The sequence below is a fragment of the Chiloscyllium plagiosum genome, unplaced genomic scaffold, assembly GCF_037043375.1.
Source record: "Chiloscyllium plagiosum isolate Xiang-an unplaced genomic scaffold, Cpla_swu_hap1 HiC_scaffold_10, whole genome shotgun sequence".
In the NCBI taxonomy this organism is placed as follows: domain Eukaryota; kingdom Metazoa; phylum Chordata; class Chondrichthyes; order Orectolobiformes; family Hemiscylliidae; genus Chiloscyllium; species Chiloscyllium plagiosum.
In genome coordinates this window covers 29,802,934-29,830,250 of record NW_028270148.1, presented here as the reverse complement: position 1 = coordinate 29,830,250, position 27,317 = coordinate 29,802,934, and the positions used below count along the sequence as shown (strand labels likewise).

The window sequence follows — 27,317 nt, the reverse complement described above, 5'->3', positions numbered from 1 at the left end:
TTTATCTCAGAAACTTTAAAATTTGCTGAACAGGTGCCTCAGAGTTGGAGATGTTCTCTTGCTCTTAGCTCAACTGCAGGATGGAAGACCTTCTAAGGTGATGTGCCTCCACTTGGCCCTCTCACGTCAGAAGCCTGCCTGCCACCATTACTTGGAGATTCAGCTCACCCTGTGAACTCTTAACTCATCAATTCAGGAAAAGCCCCTGCCTCTCCACCGCCGGGACGTTTGAAGGCAAACTGCTGGGTGACTTTCGAAGATTTGGGGCAACAAATCTCATAAACTCGAGTCAGTAACCTCCCTACTGCCAACCCATCCATTCCCAGATCTGACCCAAATTTTATGGGGACCGTGGAGGCATTGAATAGATCACTTTTCCTTGGGCATAACCAAACCTTTAAGTCAGTGAAGGGCTTCATCCCAGCTTAGTGGCAGGTGATGAGAAGCCCCATAGCTTTAGCTACAATTTGCTTTTACTTGTGCAGCATTACCAAAGGGGAGCACTTATTGCATGGCTACCCAGATGCACTATACTGATGGGGCTTCCAGTTTTGCATCTACCACATGTTCCACCTTAACAGTATGTCTGAAAGTGAAGGCAACACCATTAACAGCAAAACCATGACAGAGAGAGGAAATGACAGTAAGAAAGTAGCAACAGCACCTGAAACAATGACTGACTCCCTCAGTGCTGAATCCAGAGGCATTCTAATGAATGTTTCAGCTAGAATGGGGCAGGTTTTCCAATGGCCAGATGGTCACCTATCCAATGTAGATAAAGACTGTGCAGAATCCCCCGTGTAGCAGATTCTGAAGAAATTGCGAGGAAATTGAATTTTCCCCTGGGAAATTCCTCTATGCTGGAACCCTCTGAAAATCTCTATTTAATTCAGATACTCTGGATGGCTCTGAGGAAATGAAGTAATATGTTATTCTGGAAAATTTGGGTTGAATCTGACAGCAGTGAGGTGGGTCCTTAAATACATAGTCTAACTCCTGAATAACTATTCAATATCCCACAGGGAACCCAATTACAACTGTCCCAGGAATCAGGATGCCCCTTTCCCTTCCCACCCAAATGGATCAGACCCATTCCCATCCTCTCCCACCTCAAGAGATTTGACAATCCTACCCCAGAATACAGAATCTCCCCACCCCAGGACCCAACATATCTTGTCCCGGGACCCAACGTATCCATCTGCCAGACCCAATCACTGACACATACTGCTGCCCTGACCCACCTAACAACCATTTTCTGACCCGAGCCAATCTCCGCATCCCACTGGGCCCCATCTGACCACTCTCCTGCCAAATCTGAGCCCTCCACCAGAACCAGCACCCATTCTTCCCACCCCTTCAATGGACCCAATTCCTGCAGCTCACACTGACATAAAACCTCACGTGGCCCTCTTGTCCCCCTATCCATTTGGAACCCTATTCCCTCCTCATGGTATCCTATCCTCTTGGTACTCTACCCAGCTCACATCCTATCCCTAATCAAAGTGCCACCCTACTTAGCTGACACCCTACCAACCTGGCACCCTACTTACCATGCACTAACTCCCTATGCATCTGGCACTCTGCCCTTACAGCATCCTAAAATTCTGACCCGAAAGATTCTCCCCATGTCTGCGTGGGTTTCCTCTGGGCATTCTGTTTTCCTCCCACAGTGCAAAGATGTGCAAGTTAGGTAGTTTGGCCTAAATTCTCCCGTCGTGTCCAGGATACACAGGCTAGGGGGTTAGCCATGGTAAAGGTCAGATTGCGGGGATAAGATGGGATGCTTTTCGGAGGGTTCTGCAGACTCGTATGAGCCGACTGATCTCTTTCTGCACTGTAGGGATGCAATGACAACACACTTACCTGATGTAATAACTCTTTGACAGCTGTTGTTAAAGTGGCTATATGGGCCTTCAAATTTCAGAACACAGCAGCTGACTATTGACAGATTTCCTTAATATGACAATTCCACTCTCTGAAAGAACTATTAGAATGAACATGTAGGGAACCTGAGTAGAATCTGTGCAACAATTCCACTCATCAGGAAAATCTGGTCCATCATTTCACTACATAACAAACCACATCTGTCAAAGAAGTATACCCAAACGACCTTGTCCGAAAAGTTCCTGTTCAGTTAATTCAGCACAATTTATCATCTTCTTGAATAAAATATTAATGTAAAGACAATTGTTTTAAATCATGAGGGGTTTAACAGAACACAGGAGGAGGAACTGTTCTCACTTGTAAAGAAGATCAAGGGGTGGCATGGTGGCTCAGTTGTTTAGAACTGGCTCAATTCCAACCTCAGGTGATTGTCTGTGTGAAGTCTGCACATTCTCCCCGTGTCTGTGTGGGTTTCCTTGGAGTGCTCTGGTTTCCTCCCACAGTCCAAAGATGTGCACATTAGGTGGATTAGTCATCTAAATTGCCCATAGAATCTGGGGATGTGCAGGTTAGGTGGACTGGCCATGCTAAATTGCCCATAGAGTCCAGGGATGTGCAGGCTACATGGGTTAGCCATGGGAGAATACAGGGTTACAGGGATAGGGTGTGGCTAGGTGGAATGCTCTTTGGAGGGTTGGTATGGACTTGATGAGCTGAATGGTCTGCTTCCACACTGTTGGGACAGTTTTCTAATAATTTGCAAAAGAAGCAAATGTGATAATGAGAGAAAAAAACGTGTTCACACAGTGAGTAGTTAGGGTCTGTAATGCACTAGCTGGGAATGGGGTAGAGGCATGTTCAACTGAAACATTCAAGGTGGCATTATTTGATGCTTTGAACAGAGACAATGACTCACGTTGAGAAGGGAGGAGAACAGTACTAAGTCATAATGCTATTTCAGATGCTGGACTGAATGGCCTCCATCTGTACTGTAACAATTCTAAGATTCTGTGAAGATGCATCAACCAATGAAGGATGGCAAACCTTAATTGTTCTTTATCTAACCATGAGTACCACTTATCGAGTTATGACCCCAACACCATTGAGGTCACTCCCACATTTTAGGCCTGATTTAATTTATCATCTTGTGTGGCCACTTGCCCTAACGCACTCCATCCCACATTCCTCCCTAGAACTACAGTTTAATAGCTGTCCTGCAACAGTTGAACACTGGAAACAGTGTTAATTGCTTTAAGGCAAAATATTTACTCCAATCTTGAAACAAAGCTCCATCTTGGAGAGGTACTGAGCAATTCAATTGGCCAGCTGGCAGCAACAGCCACTGCTGGATCGAAAGACAATTGTACTGAGACAGGACCTGAGCTAAACCTGGGTATTGCCAGGGCCAGAGCAGTTGGCCCCGCTGAGACGGGTGAGGTGGTTGGGGGCGGGAACAGGTCTTGAGAGGCCGAAGAGGAAGTTAACAGGAGATGTATCCTATGGACTGAGTGGGGTGCTTCTGATGGGCCCAGGAAATTACAAATTTTAGAGTTCCAGTGCTGTACTCAGAGACTGCGTGACTATGATACTCCTGGTGCTGTTGCTATTCTTGGAAATTAGATAAAGCAAGACCATGCCTGACCGAGTGGTCAGATATAAACTTTACTTAGACAATGTCCTTCCACTTCAAGACAGTCTTATATGTTTCAGGAAAAAAATCTATCTCATAACCACTGCATCCTGACATTAGTGGGCGGCACGGTGGCACAGCAGTTAGCACTGCTGCCTCACAGCGCCAGAGACCCGGGTTCAATTCCCGACTCAGGCGACTGACTGTGTGGAGTTTGGACGTTCTCCCCGTGTCTGCGTGGGTTTCCTCCGGGTGCTCCGGTTTCCGCCCACAGTCCAAAGATGTGCAGGTCAGGTGAATTGGCCATGCTAAATTGCCCGGAGTGTTAGGTAAGGGGTAAATGTATGGGTGGGTTGCGCTTTGGCGGGTCGGTGTGGACTTGTTGGGCCCAAGGGCCTGTTTCCACACTGTAATGTAATCTAATCTAATCTAAATTATCCTGACTGATTATCTCTGAAAGAAGGATCAAAAATAGTACACAACTAATTCACTTGGGAAGACATTAAACTGTGCTCACTTTGACAAATGGGAGGATTACTAAAAGTCAGTAATGTAGATATACTTTTATTGTCCCTTTATTTCTGAACTCACAAAGGTTGGTCCCAGCGATTACATAAATAAAGGGACAATAGCTTGATGGTAAGGGAGACGGTTCTTTACATCTTCTTTAATTATGAACAAAACAGGCAAGCATCTCTTTCAGTTATAAGGCTCCAAACCAACAATGACAGCTATACCATAAATCAATAATTGTTACACATAATATTCAGGATCAGGCTGGAAGTTCAGGTAAACCCAAAAAAGCAGACTTGATTTAATCAATATGAATTTCTACTTGAAAAAGTATCTTCATGGAACTTTTGATTCACTTTAACATTTGTAAGCCCATTGGATATCAAAATTATGCATAATACTTTACAAAGTCCAGCAGTGGGCAAAGCAGGAGCATGCATTCCGTAAATTTTTGGCTACAGATTCTTAATTCAACAGTTAAATAGTTTACATTTTTAATATTACCTCCATGCTCCAGAATTGAATGGAACCATCCTGATGTGCAGATAACAGAATGGGCTGAGGTTGTATAACCGGAAATGTTGGCAGGTTAAAATCCTCAGGTGGGGCTATCGTTGATGTTCCATCAAACTCTACCAATTAAAAAAGGAAGTTAATCAGAATGTCAGTTTCTAATGCAGAGAGTGTATTAGCATAACATTTAGAAATACATAACATGATCAAGCAAAGTGAGCATGGCTTCATGAGGGGAAATTATACCTAACAAATTTATTAAAGTTCTTTAAGGAGATAACAAGCAAGATAGAAAAGGGGAAGCAGTAGATGTAATGTGTTTGGATTTTCAGAAGATGTTTGGTGAGGTATCACACATTAGGTTACTTAATGACGTAAGAGTTCTTGGTGTTAGAGGTAGTATTTTGGCTTGGTTAGAGGATTGGCTAACCAAAAGAAGATAGAGAATTGAGATCAGGAGGGAATTTTCAGGCTGGCAGCCTGTAACTTATAGAGTACCACAGGAATCAGTGCTGGGGCCCCAATTATTTTTAATACATAATAATGATTTGGATGAGGAAGGTGAATGTACTTTTGTCAAGTTTGCAGGTTCCACAAAAGTTGGTGGGAAGGCGAGTGGTGGGGATGACACAATGCTCCAAATCAGCAATGACAGATATGTCATAAATCAATAATTGTTACACACAGTATTCAGGGTCAGGCTGGATGTTCGGTAAACCCAAAATAGCAGACATGATTTAATCAATGTGAATTGTTTTACTTGAAAATGTACCTTCATGGAATTTTTGATTACCTTTAACATTAACAGAATGGTCTACTCCTACTCTTAGTTTCAATATGGCTTGAAAGTTCAAAGCATTGCCTTAGGAAAAGTTTACATCCCTGACTGAGTTGGATTTGAACCAAACCCCAGAACAATCATTTCACCAATCACAAACACAGTATTTCTTCCCAGTATTCAGGATCCGTGGAATGCCATAGCCCATTGTCTCAAGCTCAGCAAAAGGCATGTGTTAGGAGTGCAGCTTTTAACTGGACAAAGTTAAAAATCACACTATAACAGATTATAGTCCAACAGTTTTATCTGGAAGTACTAGCTTTCAAAGCACTGCTCCTTCATCAGGTAACTGTGGAGCAAGATCATAAGACACAGAATTTAAAGCAAAAGATTACAGTGTCATGCTGAAATGATATACTGAATAAGCCTAGATTGTTGTTAAGTCATTCATCTTTTAGAATGGTTTCCAGGTCTTGGTTCATTAATATGTAAATCCCAGAACTTCTTTTAAGTCACATTCTCCAGATAACTTAAGGTTTTATTAAAAAAAGGTGACATCTCAACTCAGACAATGCATTGTATGTGTAAGGTAGGGTCTGTCTGTATCCCAATCTTGAGTCAGACTGGTTCTATTTCCAAAGTGGAATTTACAAAATATTACATGGATTGATTGCCTGCAGATTGTGTACTTTTTGACCAAAATAGAAAGTATCTGTAAATATAATCCTGCAAATGCAAATACTCCATCACACTCACAGACACACTTTACTAAGCATGCACACACACAAACACACACTTTCTCACACATACTCACAATCACACTCTCACTCTCTCTGTCTCTCATGCACGCGCGCATGCATGCACACACACACATATAAGTCTGTGGGGTGAATTTGTATTTTGAGATTTACAGTTGCAGATACGTTCTATTTTGTTCAAAAAGTACACAATCTGCAGGCAGTCAATGCAGACAGTTAATCCATGTAATATTTTATAGCTTCTAGTTGATCTGCTTGTATTGCTCGCAAGGCAACACCTTTCACTGTGTCTCGGTATACGTGACAATAAATTCAATTCAGTATAAATTCCTACTTTGGAAACACAACCGAGGGTGATAGAGTCATAGAGATGTACAACATGGAAACAGATCCTTCGGTCCAACCCATCCATGCCGACCAGATATCCCAATGCAATCTAGCCCCACCTGCCAGCATCTGGCCCATATCCCTCCAAACCCTTCCTAAACATATACCCATCCAAATGCATCTTAAATGTTGCAATTGTACCAGCCTCCACCACTTCCTTTGGCAACTCATTCCATACACGCACCATCCTCTGTGTGAAAAACTTCCCCCTTAGGTCTCTTTTATATCTTTCCCTGCTCATCCTAAACCTATGCCCTCTAGTTCTGGACTTTCTGACCCCAGGGAAAAGACTTTGTCTATTTACCCTATCCATGCCCCTCATAATTTTGTAAACCTATATAAGGTCACCCCTCAGCCTCCGACACTCTAGGGAATACAGCCCCTTTTCCTGTTCAGCTTCTCCCTATAGCTCAAATCCTCCAACCCTGGCAATATCCTTATAAATCTTTTCTGAGCCCTTTCAAGTTTCACAACATCTTTCCGATAGGAAGGAGACCAGAACTGCACGCAATATTCCAACAGTGGCCTAACCAATGTCCTATACAGCCGCAACATGACCTCCCAACTCCTGTACTCAATACTCTGACCAATAAAGGAAAGCATACCGAACGCCTTCTTCACTATCCTATCTATCTGTGACTTCACTTTCAAGGAGCTATGAACCTGCACTCCAAGGTCTCTTTGTTCAGCAGCACTCCCTAGGACCTTACCATTAAGTGTTTAAGTCCTGCTAAGATTTGCTTTCCCAAAATGCAGCACCTCATATTTATCTGAATTAAACTCCATCTGCCACTTCTCAGCCCATTGGCCCATCTGGTCAAGATCCTGTTGTAATCTGAGGTAACCCCCTTTGCTATTCACTACATCTCCAATCTTGGTGTCATCTGCAAATTTACTAACTGTACCACTTATGCTCACATCCAAATCATTTATGTAAATGAAAAAATGTAGAGGACCCAGCACCAATCCTTGTGGTACTCCACTGGCCACAGGCCTCCAGTCTGAAAAACAACCCCCCACCACCACCCTCTGTCTTCTACCTTTGAGCCAGTTCTGTATCCAAATGGCTAGTTCTCCCTGTATTCTGTGAGATCTAACCTAGCTAATCAGTCTCCCATGGGGAACCTTGTCGAACGCCTGACTGAAGTCCATATAGATCACATCTACTGCTCTGTCCTCATCAATCTTCTTTGTTACCTCTTCAAAAAACTCAATCAAGTTTGTGAGATATGATTTCCCACGCACAAAGCCATGTTGACTATTCCTAATCAGTCCTTGCCTTTCCAAATACATGTACATCCTGTGCCTCAGGATTCCCTCCAACAACTTGCCCACCACCGATGTCAGGCTCACTGGTCTATTATTCCCTGGCTTGTGTTTATCGCCCTTCTTAAACAGTGGCACCATGTTTGCCAACCTCCTGTCTTCCAGCATCTCACCTGTGACAATCAATGATACAAATATCTCAGCAAGAGGCCCAGCAATCACTTCTCTAGCTTCCCACAGAGTTCTAGGGTACACCTGATCAGGTCCTTTTACCCGTTTGAAGACATCCAGCACTTGCTCCTCTGTAATCTGGACATTTTGCAAGATGTCACCATCTATTTCCCTACAACCTATGTCTTCCATATCCTTCTCCACAGTGAATACCGATGCAAAATACTCGTTTAGTATCTCCCCCATTTTCTGTGGCTCCACACAAAGGCCGCCTTGCTGATCGTTGAGAGGCCCTATTCTCTCCCTAGTTATCCTTTTGTCCTAATGGAATGAGCTGCCAGAGGAAGTGGTGGATGCTGATACAGTTACAACATTTAAAAGGCAACTGGATGGGTATGTGAATCGGAAGGGTATAGAGGCTTATAGGCCAAATGTTGGCAATGGGACTATATTAATTTAGGATACCTGGTCAGCATGGACAAGTTGGATGGAAGGGTCTGTTTCTGTGCTGTACATCTTTATGACTCCTTGACTCTAAGAGTTATACCTGACTCAAAATGTTAACACGAATGCTGCCAGACCTGTTGAGTTTCCCCAGGGTCCTCTCTATTTGCTTCAGTATTAGCCTTCACTGTGCATGTATTAGGAGAGCAACCATAAATTGATAATACTCAGGGCACATAGGTAACAAGGCTGACACTTCATTGCACACACAACTGCATATTCTTTCACCTATCACTGCTTAAGAACTAAGCCACACAGCTTACCCAGTCTTAGCCAAGTCCCATTTTCCAACCCTAAGTCGGTGCAACTTTACCCAATATCCATTATCACCTTGCATCTTCCCATTATTCAACATGGGATGATCACATATTGGAACATCTTCAAACGGTTCAAAGCATTAACTTTTATTCAAAACAGCAAAAGCAAACAAAAAAATTAAGAGAGGCTGCATTTACCTCTGGAAAAAGAGAGAGACTGTTTGCCTTTAAATGCCAATATGTCCACAGTCAATGAATGATCTCTTCGTCCAGCTTCCAGCTACTAGAACTAAGTGTTAATCAAAGCCTGTCTAGCGTCTTGCACTTTATACTGCTGGACTCTATCACGCTGAAGCTGATGGTCTTCCTCTACAATGTCCTCATCTTCCTCTCTCTCGACTCTTTGCCTGTTACAGTTATGCATGGTACAGCACACTAGGTTTATATGGGCACACTCCATCAAGCTGCACAGCCTCTCCTGTCAAAGCCATGTTGATAAGTCCCCTCCCACAGTATTCCATGCCCACCACTATCATCTCTCCTCTTCAAATGTTGAACTCCCCCCTTCATCATTCTTGACTTTTGCTTTCCTGGTTGCTGCTTCCAATATTAATTTCCTAACTATTAAGTTCTGAATTTCTTGACCACAGCAGGGTCCCCGACACTTCCCATGACTGTCACTGAACTAACACTGAGGAAAGACCAAGGCCCAATCCTCTGACCAATTTCAATAGACAGTCTCATCTGATGAGTGACCAGACACTTGACTGAATTGGGTGCAGCACGGTGATCTGGCAGGAGCAGTCAGAAAGGTGATTGTCTGCTTCAAATTAAAATGGGTAGCTACAACTTTAATGGACTAGAGATGTGCCATAATGATATGGTGAGGCTCGTACATGTCAGATACTAATGTCTATGGATGCGTTGGGGTGGTGGTGGTGGCCGGGGAGGGGACACTTGAAGTTGCTGTTCATGGAGCATTCCTTGAGATGTTGGTGTCAAGGGTCTAAAGTTACAAGTGACAAGCTCGAGTTGCCAGGTAACCGTGCCGACTCTGGGAATTCTTAGCATCTAGTTTCTGTCCAGCTGCTGGGTAATTGAGAAGCTGTATATTAATGAGGTGAGACTAGTAATTATGAGCTGTAAATGTATGCTCATGCATACAAATGGGCCTCTCACTGCTCACTAGTGAGAATCGCATCTCGCCATTCATTGGAAAATTGAACTTTTGTTTTTGATGGTGAGAAACTATCTCAAGTGATTTACCCCAACCTTATTCTCAGGGTTGGAAGCATTCTGTCACATGTTGCCAATGCATCAGCTTGTAGATGACTAACCCAGTGATATTACTATTGCATCATCATTATTCCATGGGAAAGATAGTCTAGCAGTAACCTAACTGTAAAGCTGTCTTCCACCTACTACATTAGGGAGACAGGCCACCTACTTGCGGAACGTTGCAGAGAACACCCCTGGGACACCTGTAGCAACCAACCCAACCGCCCCGTGGCTGAACACTTTAACTCCCCCTCCCACTCCGCCTAGAACATGCAGGTCCTTGGCCTCCTCCATCGCCAGACCATGGCAACACGACGCCTGGAGGAAGAGTGCCTCATCTTCCACCTAGGAACCCTCCAACCACAAGGGATGAATGCAGATTTCTCCAACTTCCTCATTTCCCCTCGCCCCCACCTTGTCTCAGTCCCAACCCTCGAACTCAGCACCACCTTCCTAACCTGCAATCTTCTTCCTGACCTCTCCGCCCCCCACCCCCTCTCCGGCCTATCAGCCTCACCTTAACCTCCTTCCACCTATCGCATTCCCAATGCCCCTCCCCCAAGTCCCTCTTCCCTACCTTTTATCTTAGCCTGCTTGGCACACCTTCCTCATTCCTGAAGAAAGGCTTATGCCTGAAACGTCGATTCTCCTGCTCCTTGGATGCTGCCTGACCTGCTGCGCTTTTCCAGCAACACATTTTTCAGCTCTGATCTCCAGCATCTGCAGTCCTCACTTTTTCCACCTACTACATGAAAGCAACCCATTACTGTTGCGAGACAGAGGATTCCTCTTAAATTTGTTGCACCCCTGCTACCTAGAACTGCCCTTCACTTAATTTTCCCCTGGCACTGGTTTCCCTCACTCTTGCTGTTTAGAATTGTAGAAAAAAGGTACATACTCTTTTTCTAATTAGGTGCCTATGCTAGTTAATGATTAGTGAAAAATTGTTTCTTAATAGATTCGCATTCAGTTTGGAAACTGTATAGGGAAGCTTTTAATTACATCATTAATTTTAATATCATCTTAATAATCTAATTTATTTAAATAATTCATTTATTTGTCCATTTTACTTTCATGCATGTTGAATGTATAATTTCCTTGATGTATTTTCATAGCAAAATATTTTTCCCATTAAAAAATGGATTGTTAAGCTTGTCATTGGAGTGTATGAAATTTATTATTGTAATGATTCTTGTTTCTAACATTCATTTCCTAATGAAGAAAAAGTCATCAAAGTGTTTAAGAAAACTAAATGGGAATCATAGTAGTTGTGCAGAAAAGGGAGATATTTAATGTACGCTGGACTTCTTTCTGAATGAGCAAGATAAAAAACACTGCTGGAGACAGAAAATGAACCTAAGCAAATGAGAAAATGAAAAATAGGGAATATCTGGGCCATATAAATCACACCACGTGGTTTAAGGCGAAGATGAAAGGATCAATGGAATAGATTGGAAAATAGTTGTTTTTAAAGGTTACCTTGGCAAGAAAAGAGGTAGAACAAGAGTGGGAAGGTCATGTTTAACCAAATTTACTGAACTCTGTGAAGTAACATGAAGAACAGACAAGGATAATGCAACAAATACCACATCATTTTAATTTCAAAGCATTCCAAATTATTTCTAATTATAAATTAGACATGCAATTAAGGATTGTGGATTTAGGAGGCAAATAGAAAAGTGGCCATCAAGTTGGTGACGAAGCATAAAGCAGGAAGTAGTCATCAGGGGAAGAAATTTCAGCTGGCAAAGGCAGGAATTGCTGTTCCATATGATCAGAGTTCTACCAGTGATAGTCAGAATTCACTTTAATTATTAGGATTTGGAAATCAGAGGTAAATGAAGTTATGGGTGACCTCTAATTGGATCTGTGTTTAAAAAGGAGGTAACATTAAGAAATGAATAATTAACTGGTGGAATGGAAAATGTAATTTGCAAGTTAGTTTCAATATAGATAAGTGTGAGATATTACACTTTGAAATGGAAAATATGCTGAGGGGAAAGTAAGTATAAATGGAAACAGTGACACAATGTAGCAGTACAAATCTTTTAAAATATTAAATATCACCACAGGTTCATACGGCCATAAATATGCAAATAAAGCAATAAAGTTCATTTCTAGAGAATAAAAAATTGAAAATGTTCATTACACTCATTTAGAACTCTATGCACAATTTTGGGACTGTATTTTCACCAGATGATGGGGGTGGAAATGGGGTCAGGCATGTCAAAAAATTTGATTTTCTTGCACTAATTTTAAATTTGCAGTTTCTTCTTGACTCATCACTATTTTAGTACAGCTTTTTTGCAGGTTGTAACTGTAAAGTGGCCTTCTGAAATCAGAATAGCTAATGCAAAGCCTATTGGAAATTTGAGTATTCTAGCTGCTACCACCACCCCACTATTTCTGTGAGCTGGTAAGATATTTTACACCTAAAAGAAATCCTCCTCTCACGGGGGAGTTAGTGATCACTTGTAATCCAGATGAGGATTCAGGAATATTCTCAAAGTTAAGATATTTTGAAAACTTCAATGTCCCGATCAGATTTTGTAAAGTCGATTTAATTTAATGTAGTGATTCATCATATGGTACTGTCCTAAAAAGCCATCTCAAGCATGGCATTGTTTATGTGGAGAGATGCATAAAAGCACTCTTCTTATTGGGACAATTGCTCTTATGCATTCAAAATTTAAGAAGAAAGGAGTTGCATCTCTAACTTATTAATTTTAAAGGATGCAAACCTTGCTAAAACTGATAAGTACTTTCAGTAGCTTTCAGTTTAAGGGGGAAAAAAAACCTCCTGAGCTGATTGACAGAATGCCTGATGTAATCTTTAAAATGTTGACCTGGCTTTTAGTTTCAATGGACTCCATAGTTTACATCTCCTGGGCTTTGTTTTGGGAGCTGAGCCCATTAGGAAAACATAGCCAAGTTGTCAAAGTAGCTACAAAAGGTATCCCAAAGGCTAATTGTGATCATAGTTTGGTTGACAATTTTAAGTTATTAAACACACCTTTGATGTGATAAGTGAATAAGTGTGTTTATTTTTTACTACAAAACGACCACTTGTGGGTAGTATGTTTAGCAACATTTTTTCTGTACAAAAGATAAGCTGATTAGACTGCCAATATGTTTACCTGTTCAAAGTCAATTTCAGAGGCATTCTGAAGTCTTTCTGAAGTCTTATGATACTGAGTGAGTAGCTGTTGTGAATACAAGGGGATGGAGGGTGGGTGAAGTGATCATGGTAAGGGCATGGCAAGTATGAAGGGAGTATTTGAAAGGGCATGCAAAATTTGAGGAGGCACAGAGGAGTAGGAGAGCTGTAAAGTTGGACCAGGATTATGGAGAGCATGGGGGGAAGCACTTGGGGCATTAGCAGTCATTGAAGGAGAATGTGAGGGATGATTGTGGCCGTTTAGTTCATGGTGGAGGGAAAAGTACTGGGTAAGAACAGTAATACTTGAAAATGAAAATACTGAAACTCTGTTCTGCGATATAGGGAACATTTTGGACCAGTATGTGTCATTTTCAAGTTTTACTGATTTCTCCTTCTGGAGAGGGATAAATGAGCAGGTGTTCTCTTGGGTATTGTGAAAGGGTCTGACTCAGGTTTTGCACTGATCTCCACATTGTAGAAAAGATGTACTGGAGCTATTGGAAAAACTACAAAATAGATTTACAAGAAACTGTGGGTTTATGCTTATCAGAAAAGATAAAATGAGCGGGACTCTTTTCTCTTGAAAATAGAAAGCCAAGGCATGATATATTAGAGATCTTCAAAACTGTTATGGAGCTTAATAAGGCAGAAATAAGAGATGGTATTGTCATGCTGTCAGACATCCAAAATTCAGAGTCATTAAAATGAAGTCATCATAGACTTAAGGCAAAGCTAAATAAGTATGTGGAGCTAGGATTCAATGAGTTCATGGGGAAGCATGCCACCAGTACAAAGCAGTTAGGATATCTATATTTTTAATATGCATGTTATATTCAGACATGTTATAAAATATCTCTGAAGAAGGTAGGAATTGAACCTGGGCTTTCTGACCCAGAAATATGGACAATACTACTGTACCACAAGACCTCAGTATAGGTTGGCAAGTAAGCTGTACAAACCCATTGCCATTTTATTTAATAGACCACCTGGTTAATTAGGTTCATATAAATAATTTGCTTCATCATTGAATAATTGAGAAATCATTAAGAAATTTTAATGCACCAACAAATAAACTGATGTTACTACTAACCTGATGGACTATATTCAGAAGGTGCAGAACTATCAGTGAACTACACAAAAAAAAGTTAGAATGTTGAAATTTCTAGCTCTGTGACAATGCAATTATTTACAAATCAATGGGTTCACAAACTGACTAAAAACTAAATAACCAAATGGTTTGAAAATTAAAATTAAGAAATATTTACTTTGTACTTAACTGATGTATCTTTGTCTAATTATTTTTGTTTAATCCTTTTAAAAGACATGTAGAAGTCCCTAATCAACTTTAAGCATTCAAGTCCATATTGTTTAAATTGGATAATCTGCATAGTTCACTGTCATTTGAAATTATGATCACATTTCTTTGATAATTTCAAGAGATATGTAAATCAGATAAATAATAGAGATTAATCAAAGTTCACTCCAAGAATACAGCCGGATCCCTGATAAATTAACAAATAAGATTGGTTCATTCTTAAATCTGCAGGACATTTGGAGAATGATACAGCATGAATGAGTTAAGACGGTCTGTTATGCTGGTGTCATTTACCTGTTTTTTAATTCACAGATTCACAGATTGCCACTGGGAAAGTGATGTCTTCTTGTACTGCCACAGTCCTTGTGCAGGGGGCAGATCCCCATTGCTGTTAGCGAGTAAGTTTTAGGATCTTGCCCAAAAACACCAGAGGAAAGGTTATATATTTCCAAGTCAGAATGGTGATTGACTTGGAGAGGAACCTACAGGTAGTGTTCCCATGTGTACGCTTTCCTTCTCCTTCTAAATGGAAGTGGTCCTGTGTTTGGAAGGTACAATCTAAGGAGGTGTGGTGAATCTCTACATTGCTTTGTGTAAATCGTACACACTACTACTATTGAATGTTGGTGGTGGAAGGAGTGCATGTTTATGGATGTAGTGCCAATTAAATGAGCTGCTTTGTCCTGGATTGTGTGTTGTTGGTGTTGTACTCACCCAGGCAACGGGGTAGTATTCCATTACATTCTTGACTTGTATTTTGTAGATAGTGGACAGGCTTTGGGATGTCAAGTGGTGAATTGCTCACTGCAGGATTCCTAGCCTCTCACCTGCTCCCATAGCCACTGTATTTATATGTCTAGTCCAGTTCAGTTTCTAAACCATGATAATGTCCAGGATTCAGTGATGATAATGAAATTGAACATCAATGGGCGAAGGTTAGATTATCTCTTATTGTAGATGGTTATTGACTGGCATTTGTGTAGCATGGATGTTATTTGTCACTTGTCAGCCCAAGAATGGATATTGTTCAGGTCTAGCTTTATTTGGACATGGACTGCTTCAATATCTGAGGAGTTGTAAATGGTAAATCATCAATGAGCATTCCTACTTTGACCTTACAATGGAGGAAAGGTGATTGACGAGGCAGCTGAAGACGGTTGGGCCGAGGACACTATCCTGAGGAATTCCTGCAGAGATGTTCTGGAGATGAGAATGACTGACCACCACAACAACATTAGTCGTCCTTTGTGCCAGATATGAATCCAATCGGCGGAGAATTTTCCCCCAGATTCCCACTGGCTCCACGTTTGCTTGGGCTCCTTGGATGGCACACTTGGTGAAATGCAGCCTGAATGTCAAGGGTAGTCACTCTCACTACATCTCTGGAATTCAATTCTTTTGTCCATGTCAACACCAAGGCTGTAATGACGTTAAGAGCAGAATGGCTCCGGAAGCACCCAGGTTGGACATCAGTGAGTAGGTTAATGCTGAGCAGGTGACACCTGATAGCATTATTGATGACACCTTTTAGCACATTACTGATAATCACAGTAGACGAATAGGATAGTAATTTATGGGTTGGATGTCCTGCTTTTTGAATACAGTCACAGAATTGGACGGTATGGAAACAGACCGTTCGGTCCATCTAGTCCAATCCGACCAACTAAAGTAGTCCCACCTTCTTGCGTTTGGCCTAATCCTCTCCAAATCTTTCCTATTCATGTACTTCATGTCCCAGCCTATCCAGCCTATTTTTATAACTCAGACCTTTCATTCCCGACAACACCTGAGTAAATCTTTTCTGACCTCTTTCCAATAATATAATCGTATTCCAATAGCAGGGAATAACTGCAATCACTACTCCAGAAGTGGCCTCACAACTTCCTACAAACTCAACATGATGTTCCAATGCCTCGATTATCCACAGGATTCTGGTGGGCAGTATTTCGTTCGGTTAATCGAACTCTGGATAATAGAATGCTGGATAACGTAGTTTAGCGAAGCATCGGGACCTTGCAATCTTCCTGGATATTCTGATGTTTGGATAATTGAATGCCGGATAATCAAGGTCCCGTTGTACTCAACATTCTGAGCGATGAAGGCAAGCATGCTAATGCCTTCCTAACCACTCTGTCCATCAGTAATGCAACTTTCAAAAAAACTACATACCTGAACCCTTAGATTTCTTTGTTCAGCAGCTCTACCCATAGCATTATCATTAACTATATAAGTCCTACCCTTATTCCTTTTACCAAAATGCAAAACCTCACATTTATCCAAATTATAATCCATCTGCCACTCCTCAGCCTGTTGGCCCAATTGATCACGATTCCTTCATAATCTTAGATAACTTTCTTCATTGTCCACTATAACCACCAATTTTAGTGTCATCTGCAAACTTACTAACCATGCCTTTTAAATTCTCATCCAAATTGTTATATAAATGACAAATAACAGTGGACCCAGCGTTGATCCCTGTGAACATCACTGCTCACAGGCCTCCAGTCCAAAAACCAACCCTCCACCACAACCCTCTGTTTCCTACATCAAGCTAATTTTATATTCTGATTGGCAAATTCTCCCTGAATCCCTTATGTTCTATCTTTACTGATCAGTCTACCATGTGGAACCCTGTCAAAGGCTTTACTAACGTCCATGTAGCCAAGGTCTACAGTTTTCCTTTCATCTATCTTTTTGGTTACATCCTTAAAAAATTCAATCAAGTTTGTGAGACACAACTTCCCCTACACAGAGCCATGCTGATTGTCCATAAACAAGTCCCTGCCTCTCTAAAAGCATGTTAGTCCTATTCCTCAGAATCCCCTCCAAAAACTTATCCACCACTGATGTCAGACTCAGTGGTTGACAATTCCCTGGGATCACCATACCTGGGCAAATTTCCTCATTGTTGGGTAGATGCCAGTGGCGTAGCTGTACTGGAACAGCTTGGCTACGGGGGCAGCAAGTCATCAGTACTATTGCTGGAATGTTGTCAGGTCCTTTCCATATCCAGTGTGTCTAATTGTTTCTTGATAACACATGGAGTGAATAAAATTAGCTGAAGACTGGCATCTGTGAGGCTGAGGAGTTCTGGAGGACGACTCTTATTACAGGTGTACCTTTAGGAGATAGTTCCATCCATATTCAAGGTGGAATGTGAAAAAGTCAAGCAACTTCTAAGATAGAATAAACATTAGCCATAATAATTGCTACATTCTATTTTATATTCCCGGAAGTTTCTTCACCTAGCAGAAGATCAATATGAAATCTCACCACGGCTTATTTTGCTTGGATTAGTTAAAATTGAAAAAAAAATAAACAGCTCAGGGCAAGGCCTGCAAATGATTGAGATTGTAAGTGATACAAACCAAAACTGCTGAAGGAAAAGTTGTCATGAGAGATTATGGTTTTGTGTCCAGTAGAAGGATCAATTTGACAGAAAAGGATAGAAGTCAGGGGATTGCTGTTCAGCCCCAAACAAGTGTATGTATAGGATCACTGTGTTCCAGACTCAAAACACAAATAGGTTTGATGCTGATTTTAGTGTTAAATATTTTCCTTTCATGACCTTGCTCTTCTCACTGTGCTTTTGTTGGTTATCATCTATTTGGCATGAATTTCACAGTGACAAAGTATAGATAAAGGTTTCTGCAAAGATGGAGGCACAGAAAAGTGAATTTATGAAAGTGGACACCCCGAGACAGTGATAGGGCCAAACATAGTATCCACGGTGTGGGCAGAGGAAGTCATGTCTTAAGTACGACTGGATGTCAGCAAACATTACAGAATTGTGGGGGCGTTCAACGAGGTGGTGTAAATGTGCTGTGTCTTGATGGAGAGCTGACTCCACATGCATGATATCACCAAGGCACAACCTATTGAATAGGGTACCAAGAATAGATTCTTGAAGTGATGGTGTGGGGATAGGGAGGGAAAAACTTAATAGAATACATTTTGTATATCTTTATTCAAGAAAATCTGGCTCATTATCATTCAGAAAGTAAACAGAATCTTTGCAGAGCTACAAATATAATGATTCACATAAGACCGACCTTAAACATGAAGCTGAATTTTGACACTTTGTTTAAAAGAGTACTTGAAGATTGTGATTGAAATGTTGGACTTGCCCTATGGGGAAACAAATCAGATCATAAAACAGAACAGACAACTACTAGAATGTATTTTAAAAATCACAGTTGTAACTTGGGATTTTGAATCATTTTCTGATCTAGCTTTTCATTGTTTACAATGAGAACAAAATGGTTTTTGAACTGAAATCTATCATGAGTGAGCTCTCTTGCAGCAATTCTTTGCTGTTCACCTCATTATATATACTCCACTCCTCTATGGAATTGCTCATCACTGCTGGAACCTTGTTAAGATTTGCATTGCTGGTACCATATTTAAAGCCCAGCTGTGCACTTGCTCATTGCTGCCAGCCACACCTAGCCCTTTACAGATCATAAGGGGAAATAAATAGACAGCTTATTAGAGCACACAGTTGCCACAGAAGCTCACATTCATTGAGGTGTTGCTATTTCACATCAACACCTTTCTGATCAAATAATATTGTGAACTGCAGCTAATAGAATCAAGCTATGAAGCCCACATGTCCTTCGTCTTTCTTAGGACCATTTCTAAGGGAGTGCTACTCTTTCTCAAATGCTCAGTGTAGCAGAACATGTCATTGTATAACCAGGGCTCACCACACATTGAAGTTAAATCTGCACTTGCTTTTAGGAACAAAGAGGAGCTAGTTACCTATAGAGAAACAACAACTATACAGTCAATGGATGATGAATAAAATGATGGTTTCATACTTGTTATGCTAATGTTGCATCACTTGATCATGTTGAAGGTAATGTTTCTTCTACTCAATGTCCTCATCTTCCTCCTTGGAAGTCTGTTGATGCTTTCCCAACTCTTCAGTGGCTGTCAAATCTCCTCTTTGCTTGCTCCTTTGCGCAGGAAACAAGAGGCAGTGCATACTCTTGACTGTCTGCAAGGCCATCCCAAATGCTATCATTAGAACTTCATCTTTTGGAGTCCATTTTGCCTGCTCCATGATGGTCCTGCCAGAAGAAAAGGCTGCACTGTATGTCTGCTCAGCCTCTGTCAGGATATTGCATAACGGAGTCATCAGGTCATCAGCCATGGTTACATAAAGTAGCCATTCGCTCCCAGTAACCATCCTTGTTAGTATTTAATGCTCAAAATGAAGCAGAAACATTAGACTTGTGAAGGACATGTCAGTACCCAAAGCACCTGACACAGTCTTCAAAGATGTACCAATGATCACAGATGACCTGTAATCAACAGAAGGAACCCTTTTGTGTGGATGAAGTCAGTTGCATCATTTTGTGCCACTCTCTACACAGCACACGAAGAAGAAACAAGAGTCGGCCACTCAGCCCCTTGAGCCTGCTCCACCATTCAATAAGGTCATGGCTGATCAGATTTTAACCACAACTCTACATTCCTTCATCTCCCTAATGAGCTTCATCTCCTTGGTAATCACGAATCTACTACCTCTGCCTTAAAGATATTCAAAGATTCTGCATCCACTGGCTTTTGAATAGGGAATTCCAAAGACTCAACCCTCCAAGAGTAAAAATATTTCCTCATCTCTGCTTTAAATGGCACCTGTTTATTTTTAAACTATGACCCCTAATTCTAGATTCTCCCAAAACAGGAAACATGATTTCCACATCTACCTGATCAAGTTCTCTTCAGATCTTAAATATTTCAATCAAGCCTAGCCTTTCCTCATAAGGTAATCCACTCATTCTAGGACTGTCTAGTAAACCTTCTCTGATCTGAACTGTTTCCAGTGCATTAACATCTTTCTGTAAGTGCGGTGTCCAGTACTTTACACAATTTTCCAGATGCAGTCTCACCAATGTGGGGTATGGCTGCTTCATGACCTCCCAACTCCTGTATCCAATTACTCTCACAATAAGCCATAACATTCTATGAGCATTCCTTATTGCTTGCTGGGCCTGTATTCTGTCATTGCATCAAACTGTTAGAATTCCCTCCCGAAAAGCATTGTGGGTCGAGCTACAACATATAGACTGCAGCCCATTCTCCAGTAACATCACTTACTGGTGAGAGCTATGTCTCAATGTCTGGGACACAGTTGGAAAATACAATGTTTTGTTCTTGACATTGAGAAAGGTCTTGCTTGACATCTTCCATGATTATCCCAAATTTCCTCCCTGTTTAGTTTAGGGTCTGGGAATAATCCATCAACTGTTTTTATGCAAAGCTTAAGTGAAGTCTTATTCGTAACAGCATGGTGTGCTTTCATTTCATGACATAGAAGCTAGTATTGAGTGCATGGACAGGATCCAAGAATAGCCATTAAACTGATAACAAGATGAATGGCACCTACATTCCATGATTGGATTAGGGAACTATGGACTTTTACGATAAAAAAGCAAAGAATTCAAAGAGATTTAGAGTCATAGAGTCATAGAGATGTACAGCATGGAAACAGACCCTTCGGTCCAACCTGTCCATGCCGACCAGATATCCAAACCCAATCTAGTCCCACTTGCCAGCACCCAGCCCATATCCCTCCAAACCCTTCCTATTCATACACCCATACAAATGCCTCTTAAATGTTGCAATTGTACCAGCCTCCACCACATCCTCTGGCAGCTCATTCCATACACGTACCATCCTCTGTGTGAAAAGGTTGCCCCTTAGTTCTCTTTTATATCTTTCCCCTCTCACCCTAAACCTATGCCCTCTAGTTCTGGACTCCCTGACCCCAGGGAAAAGATTGTCTATTTATCCTATCCATGCCCTTCATAATTTTGCAAACCTCTATGAGGTCACTTCTTAGCCTCCAACGCTCCAGGAAAAACAGCCCCAGCCTGTTCAGCCTCTCCCTGTAGCTCAAATCCTCCAACCCTGGCAACATCCTTGTAAATCTTTTCTGAACCCTTTCAAGTTTCACAACATTTTTCCGATAGGAAGGAGACCAGAACTGCACGCAATATTCCAACAGTGGCCTAACCAATGTCCTGTATAGCCGCAACATGACCTCCCAACTCCTGTACTCAATACTCTGACCAATAAAGGAAAGCATACCGAACGCCTTCTTCACTATCCTATCTATCTGTGACTTCACTTTCAAGGAGCTATGAACCTGCACTCCAAGGTCTCTTTGTTCAGCAGCACTCCCTAGGACCTTACCATTAAGTGTTTAAGTCCTGCTAAGATTTGCTTTCCCAAAATGCAGCACCTCATATTTATCTGAATTAAACTCCATCTGCCACTTCTTAGCCCTTGGCCCATCTGGTCAAGATCCTGTTGTAATCTGAGGTAACCCCCTTTGCTATCCACTACATCTCCAATCTTGGTGTCATCTGCAAATTTACTAACTGTACCACTTATTCTCGCATCCAAATCATTTATGTAAATGAAAAAATGTAGAGGACCCAGCACCGATCCTTGTGGTACTCCACTGGCCACAGGCCTCCAGTCTGAAAAACAACCCCCCACCACCACCCTCTGTCTTCTACCTTTGAGCCAGTTCTGAATCCAAATGGCCAGTTCTCCCTGTATTCCGTGAGATCTAACCTTGCTAATCAGTCTCCCATGGGGAACCTTGTCGAACGCCTTACTGAAGTCCATATAGATCACGAGGAGAAAGTGAGGTCTGCAGATGCTGGAGATCAGAGATGGAAATGTGTTGCTGGAAAAGCGCAGCAGGTCAGGCAGCATCTAGGGAACAGGAGAATTGACGTTTCGGGCATAAGCCCTTCTTCAGGAAGGGCTTCCTGAAGAAGGGCTTATGCCCGAAACGTCAATTCTCCTGTTCCCTAGATGCTGCCTGACCTGCTGCGCTTTTCCAGCAACACATTTCCATCCATATAGATCACACCTACTGATCTGTCTTCATCAATCTTCTTTGTTACCTCTTCAAAAAACTCAATCAAATTTGTGAGATATGATTTCCCAAGCCATGTTGACTATCCCTAATCAGTCCTTGCCTTTCCAGATACATGTACATCCTTTGCCTCAGGATTCCCTCCAACAACCGATGTCAGGCTCACTGGTCTATTGTTCCCTGGCTTGTGTTTATCGCCCTTCTTAAACAGTGGCACCATGTTTGCCAACCTCCAGTCTTCCGGCACCTCACCTGTGATGATTGATGATACAAATATCTCAGCAAGAGGCCCAGCAATTACTTCTCTAGCTTCCCACAGAGTTCTCGGGTACACCTGATCAGGTCCTGGGGATTCATCCACCTCTAATTGTTTCATGACATCCAGCACTTCCTCCTCTGTGATCTGGACATTTTGCAAGATGTCACCATCTATTTCCCTACAGTCTATATCTTCTATATCCTTTTCCACAGTAAATACTGATGCAAGATATTCATTTAGTATCTCTCCCATTTTCTGTGGCTCCACACAAAGGCCGCCTTGCTGATCTTTGAGAGGCCCTATTCTCTCCCTAGTTAACCTTTTGTCCTTAATATATTTGTAAAAACCCTTTGGATTCTCCTTAATTCTATTTGCCAAAGCTATCTCATGTCCCCGTTTTGCCCTCCTGATTTCCCTCTTAAGTATACTCCTACTTCCTTTATACTCTTCTAAGGATTCACTCGATCTATCCTGTCTATACCTGACATATGCTTCCTTCTTTTTCTTAACCAAACCCTCAATTTCATTAGTCATCCAGCATTCCCTATACCTACCAGCCTTCCCTTTCACCCTGACAGGAATATACATTCTGTGGATTCTTGTTATCTCATTTCTGAAGGCTTCCCATTTTCCAGCTGTCCCTTTACCTGCGAACATCTGCCTCCAATCAGCTTTCAAAAGTTCTTGCCTAATACCATCAAAATTGGCCTTTCTCCAATTTAGAACTTTAACTTTTAGATCTGGTCCATCCTTTTCCATCACTATTTTAAAACAAATAGAATTATGGTCACTGGCCCCAAAGTGCTCCCCCACTAACACCTCAGTCACCTGCCCTGCCTTATTTCCCAAGAGTAGGTCAAGTTTTGCACCTTCTCTAGTAGGTGCATCCACATACTGAATCAGAAAATTGTCTTGTATACACTTAAGAAATTGCTCTCCATCCAAACCTTTGATTGAAATCTTTAAAACAGTGACAGGATTCGATCATCATAATTATGTTTTATAGTCCAATAATGTTTTCAGAAAACATTGTTAAAAGCCACTGCTTTTTGTCCAGAAGTTCTTGACAGCGAGTTTTGAGAAGATTTGTAGCTCAGGTTGAGGTGCTGGATGTAGGTTTGCTCGCTGAGCTGGAAGGTTCAATTTCTGACGTTTCATCACCATACTAGGTAACATCATCAATGACCCTTCAAATGAAGCACTGGTTATATAGCTCGCTTTCTATTTATGTGTTTTGGTTTACTTGGTTGGTGACGTCATTTCCTATTCTTTTTCTCAGGGAGTAGTAAATGGGATCCAAGTCAATGTGTTTGTTGATAGAGTTCTAGTTGGAATGCCATGCTTCTAGGAATTCTCATGTATGTTTGGCTTGTCCTAGGATGGATATGTTGTCCCAGTCAAAGTGGTGTCCTTTGTCATCCATATGTAAGGATACTAGTGAGAGTGGACCATGTCCTTTTGTGGCTAGTTGATGTTCATGTATTCTGGTGGCTAGTTTTCTGCTTGTTTATCAATGAAGTGTTTGTTAAGTTCTTGCAAGGTATTTTGTAAATGACATTAGTTGTTTTTTGAATCTGAAGTGGTTGAATCTGACTGTATCTGCATGAGTAGCAGCAAACATGTCTTTGACAAACCTGTTTAGGGCAGCACAGTGGTTCAGTGGTTAGCACTGCTGCCTCACACATCCAAGGACCCGGGTTCAATTCCAGCCTTGGGGTAAATGTCTACGCGGAGTTTGCACTGTCTCGTTAGTCTGTGGGGCTTTTGTTCTGGATGTTCTGATTTCCTTTCGCAGTACAAAAATGCTGAAAATGTGTTGCTGGAAAAGCGCAGCAGGTCAGGCAGCATCCAAGGAACAGGAGAATCGATGTTTCGGGCATAAGCCCTTCTTCAGGAACCTGAAACGTCGATTCTCCTGTTCCTTGGATGCTACCTGACCTGCTGCGCTTTTCCAGCAACACATTTTCAGCTCTGATCTCCAGCATCTGCAGCCCTCACTTTCTCCTCGAAGACAGTACAAAAATGCACAGGTTTAGTGGGTTGGCCATGCTATGTTTCCCACAGTGTTTAGGAATGTGAGGGCTAGATGGATTAACCTTGGTAACTGTGGGAATATGGGGATAGTGGAGGAGACTGGGTCTGCATGGGATACTCTTTAGAGTGTTGATGCAGATACAATGGTTGAATGATCTCTTTCAGCAGTGTAGGAATTCTATGATTCTACAAGTCACTTTATTACACTACTGCCAGTTTATTATAGATGACAGAGAAACATGCACAAATATATAAAAACTGTCATGCAAGAGTTAAGAAAGTTCCTTGATGACTCATTCTGAGAATAAATTTGAGATTGACCAAAATTCAAAATAGGCTTCGGAGGCTATATACAGTACATTTGATCCAATGTTCCCAAACATTTCTAACTTACAGACAGTTGTGAGGCACAAGTTCTTGAATAACATACTGCATTAGTCACTAACGAAAAAGACCACAGTGAGGAGGTAAGCTATCACTGGAATGCCAATAATTTAGAAAGAATATATCCTAATTGTTGCATAGGCATGCAGGGTAAGTGGTCATCTTGTTAAGAATGATTCAAAAGGTAAGCTGCCTAGACAAACAGAGATTCTATTTTGAACTGTTCAGGAGAACACACCTCCCAGTACAGAGAGTGTGAAGTAAAGGATGGTGAAAGACCTCTTAAAACAACTTCTAGTATGCTGCAAAGTAACTGGGTAGCTAAAAGTGCTTTATACCTGCAGAACCGGAAGCCAGGAAATGTCTGTCTCTCTTCCAAGTTCTGCCGTTTTGTTCGTGTACCTGTACACAAGAATTCACGCTATCCAACCACAGAAGCCATCACAGTTTCTGGATCCAACTCCAAGGTTCAAACACTTCACTTCAGAACACAATCTGAACTAATACCCTCTCATGGTATACCACAAAAAGTTATTGGACTTTCCATTTATAAGTATCCATTTGCTTTATTGGTACCTGTTTTAGTCCTGAGAGTAGTGTATATTTGTAGCGGATTGTTACTATTTGTAAACTTAGATTTGAAAGTAGAGGGATGATGAATTTTAGTTCTGTGAAGGTAACTTATTTTTTACAAAGGTCAGAAAGTCACTTACATTTGAACTCAAGACAGTTGATCCAAGAAAAAGTGTGACATAAGTTAAAAGACTCAATTAGCTTTCTGGGAGGTCAATTGCACAATGTTTACAATGCTGAGTTTTATGACCTACATCAAAACAAATGAGATGCCACTAGCTGTTTGAGATCAGGTGAAGAAGAGAAGTCATGAAAGCTGAAGGACAGTGTTTTGTTTGTGAAAATCTCCAAACTGAGTATTGTATAAAAGCCTCCAGACTGTGAGAACTGGCAAGAAATCCAGGCTGTCAAGACTGGAAAGAAGTCTCAGGCAATCAGAGCTGTAATGATGTGTTGAGGCCAACAGAGCTGGAAAGATGTCTCTTGGCCATCAGAACTAGAGAAGATAATATGACGAATAATTGTAAAATTAACAAAAGAGTGACTCTTCCCTGGGATTGAGTGACTGCAAAGAATGTTGCTGGGAAAAGGGTGGCAATGCCTTATATAGAACATAGCTTAATTGTTGCATTGATATTTTCCTGCTGTTTATGTTAAAATCTTTCTAAATTGTCATATATATAACCTTTGTGTAATAAACTTGAACTGGTTTACTAAAAGCATGTTTGCAGCCTTGTCTGAATATGTTCAGTGACAGATCATTATGCTAATCAAACTGCAAAACTAAAAGTTTATGGTTTATGAAATCAGATTTCATTCTAGAGTCTGACTTGTCCAATACTACCATCAACTGTGATTTTGAAAGAGTCAGGCTCTTGGCAAGAAGAGAATTTGTTAAATTTAATTAGGATCTTTTAACGAAATTAGTTTTTTGAGGACTGGACATACTAAAGAGTTAAGGTAGAGTTTAATTATACAGATTACTTTACTCTGTATGTACATACGACTCTGAAATTTCCAGTTGTTTGCCATTTCAATTAAATGACCATGCTCTCACGTTAACATTTCTCTCCTGGGTCTGCTACAACATTACAATGAAGCACAGTGCAATCTTGATAAACAATGCCTCATTTTCTGCTTAGAGATCTAGATAGTCAACAAATCTGCAAAGGGAGATTCCAACATCAAAATCTCATATAGTTCCATTGGATCTCAAAGCTACAATCATACAATCAATCATTTAACAGGCAAAAACAATATCATTGTAGATGCTATGTCAAGAGCAACTAAGAAACAAAATGAATGCCAAAATCACATGGACTTGGAGAGAAAAATATTTCTTATGGTAATCTTTGTACTTAATGTAAATATATTATTACAGTTAATCCACGTACAAAGCCAATGATTGAGGTAATGGCTAGAACTCTCAAAAGTAGCAAGATTGTGGAATGTTTGGACTTCTACATGCACTAAGCTTCAATCAATTTTGATTTTGCAAGGTATGTGTCAGAAAAGAACATCAATAGAGATAGTGCACAAGAGCAGAAGCTGAGGCAGGTACAAGGAGCACTAAACCAAATAGTCTGTGTACAATAAGTACCGTCAAGCTGCAATAAAGGACACATTGAACCAAAGAATGGTGAAAACATTTCACACTGTCAATCTCATGGAAAACATCGCACCATCCAAACTGTTTGTGAACTTCAAATTACCTGTGCTCAAAAAAAACTAGTGACTATTCATTACTGTCCAC

The 27,317-nt window shown here is 41.1% G+C and overlaps 1 protein-coding gene across 1 annotated transcript in view; it reads right to left on the bottom strand.

Moving 5' to 3' along the window:
- LOC122553173 (WD repeat-containing protein 64-like) overlaps positions 1-27,317 on the bottom strand; it is a 135,079-nt gene that overhangs the window by 19,312 nt on the left and 88,450 nt on the right. Inside the window, exon 18 of the mRNA XM_087990995.1 lies at positions 535-586. Coding sequence (XP_087847121.1) covers positions 535-586 — 52 coding nt within the window. The remainder of the gene's footprint in view (positions 1-534; positions 587-27,317) is intronic.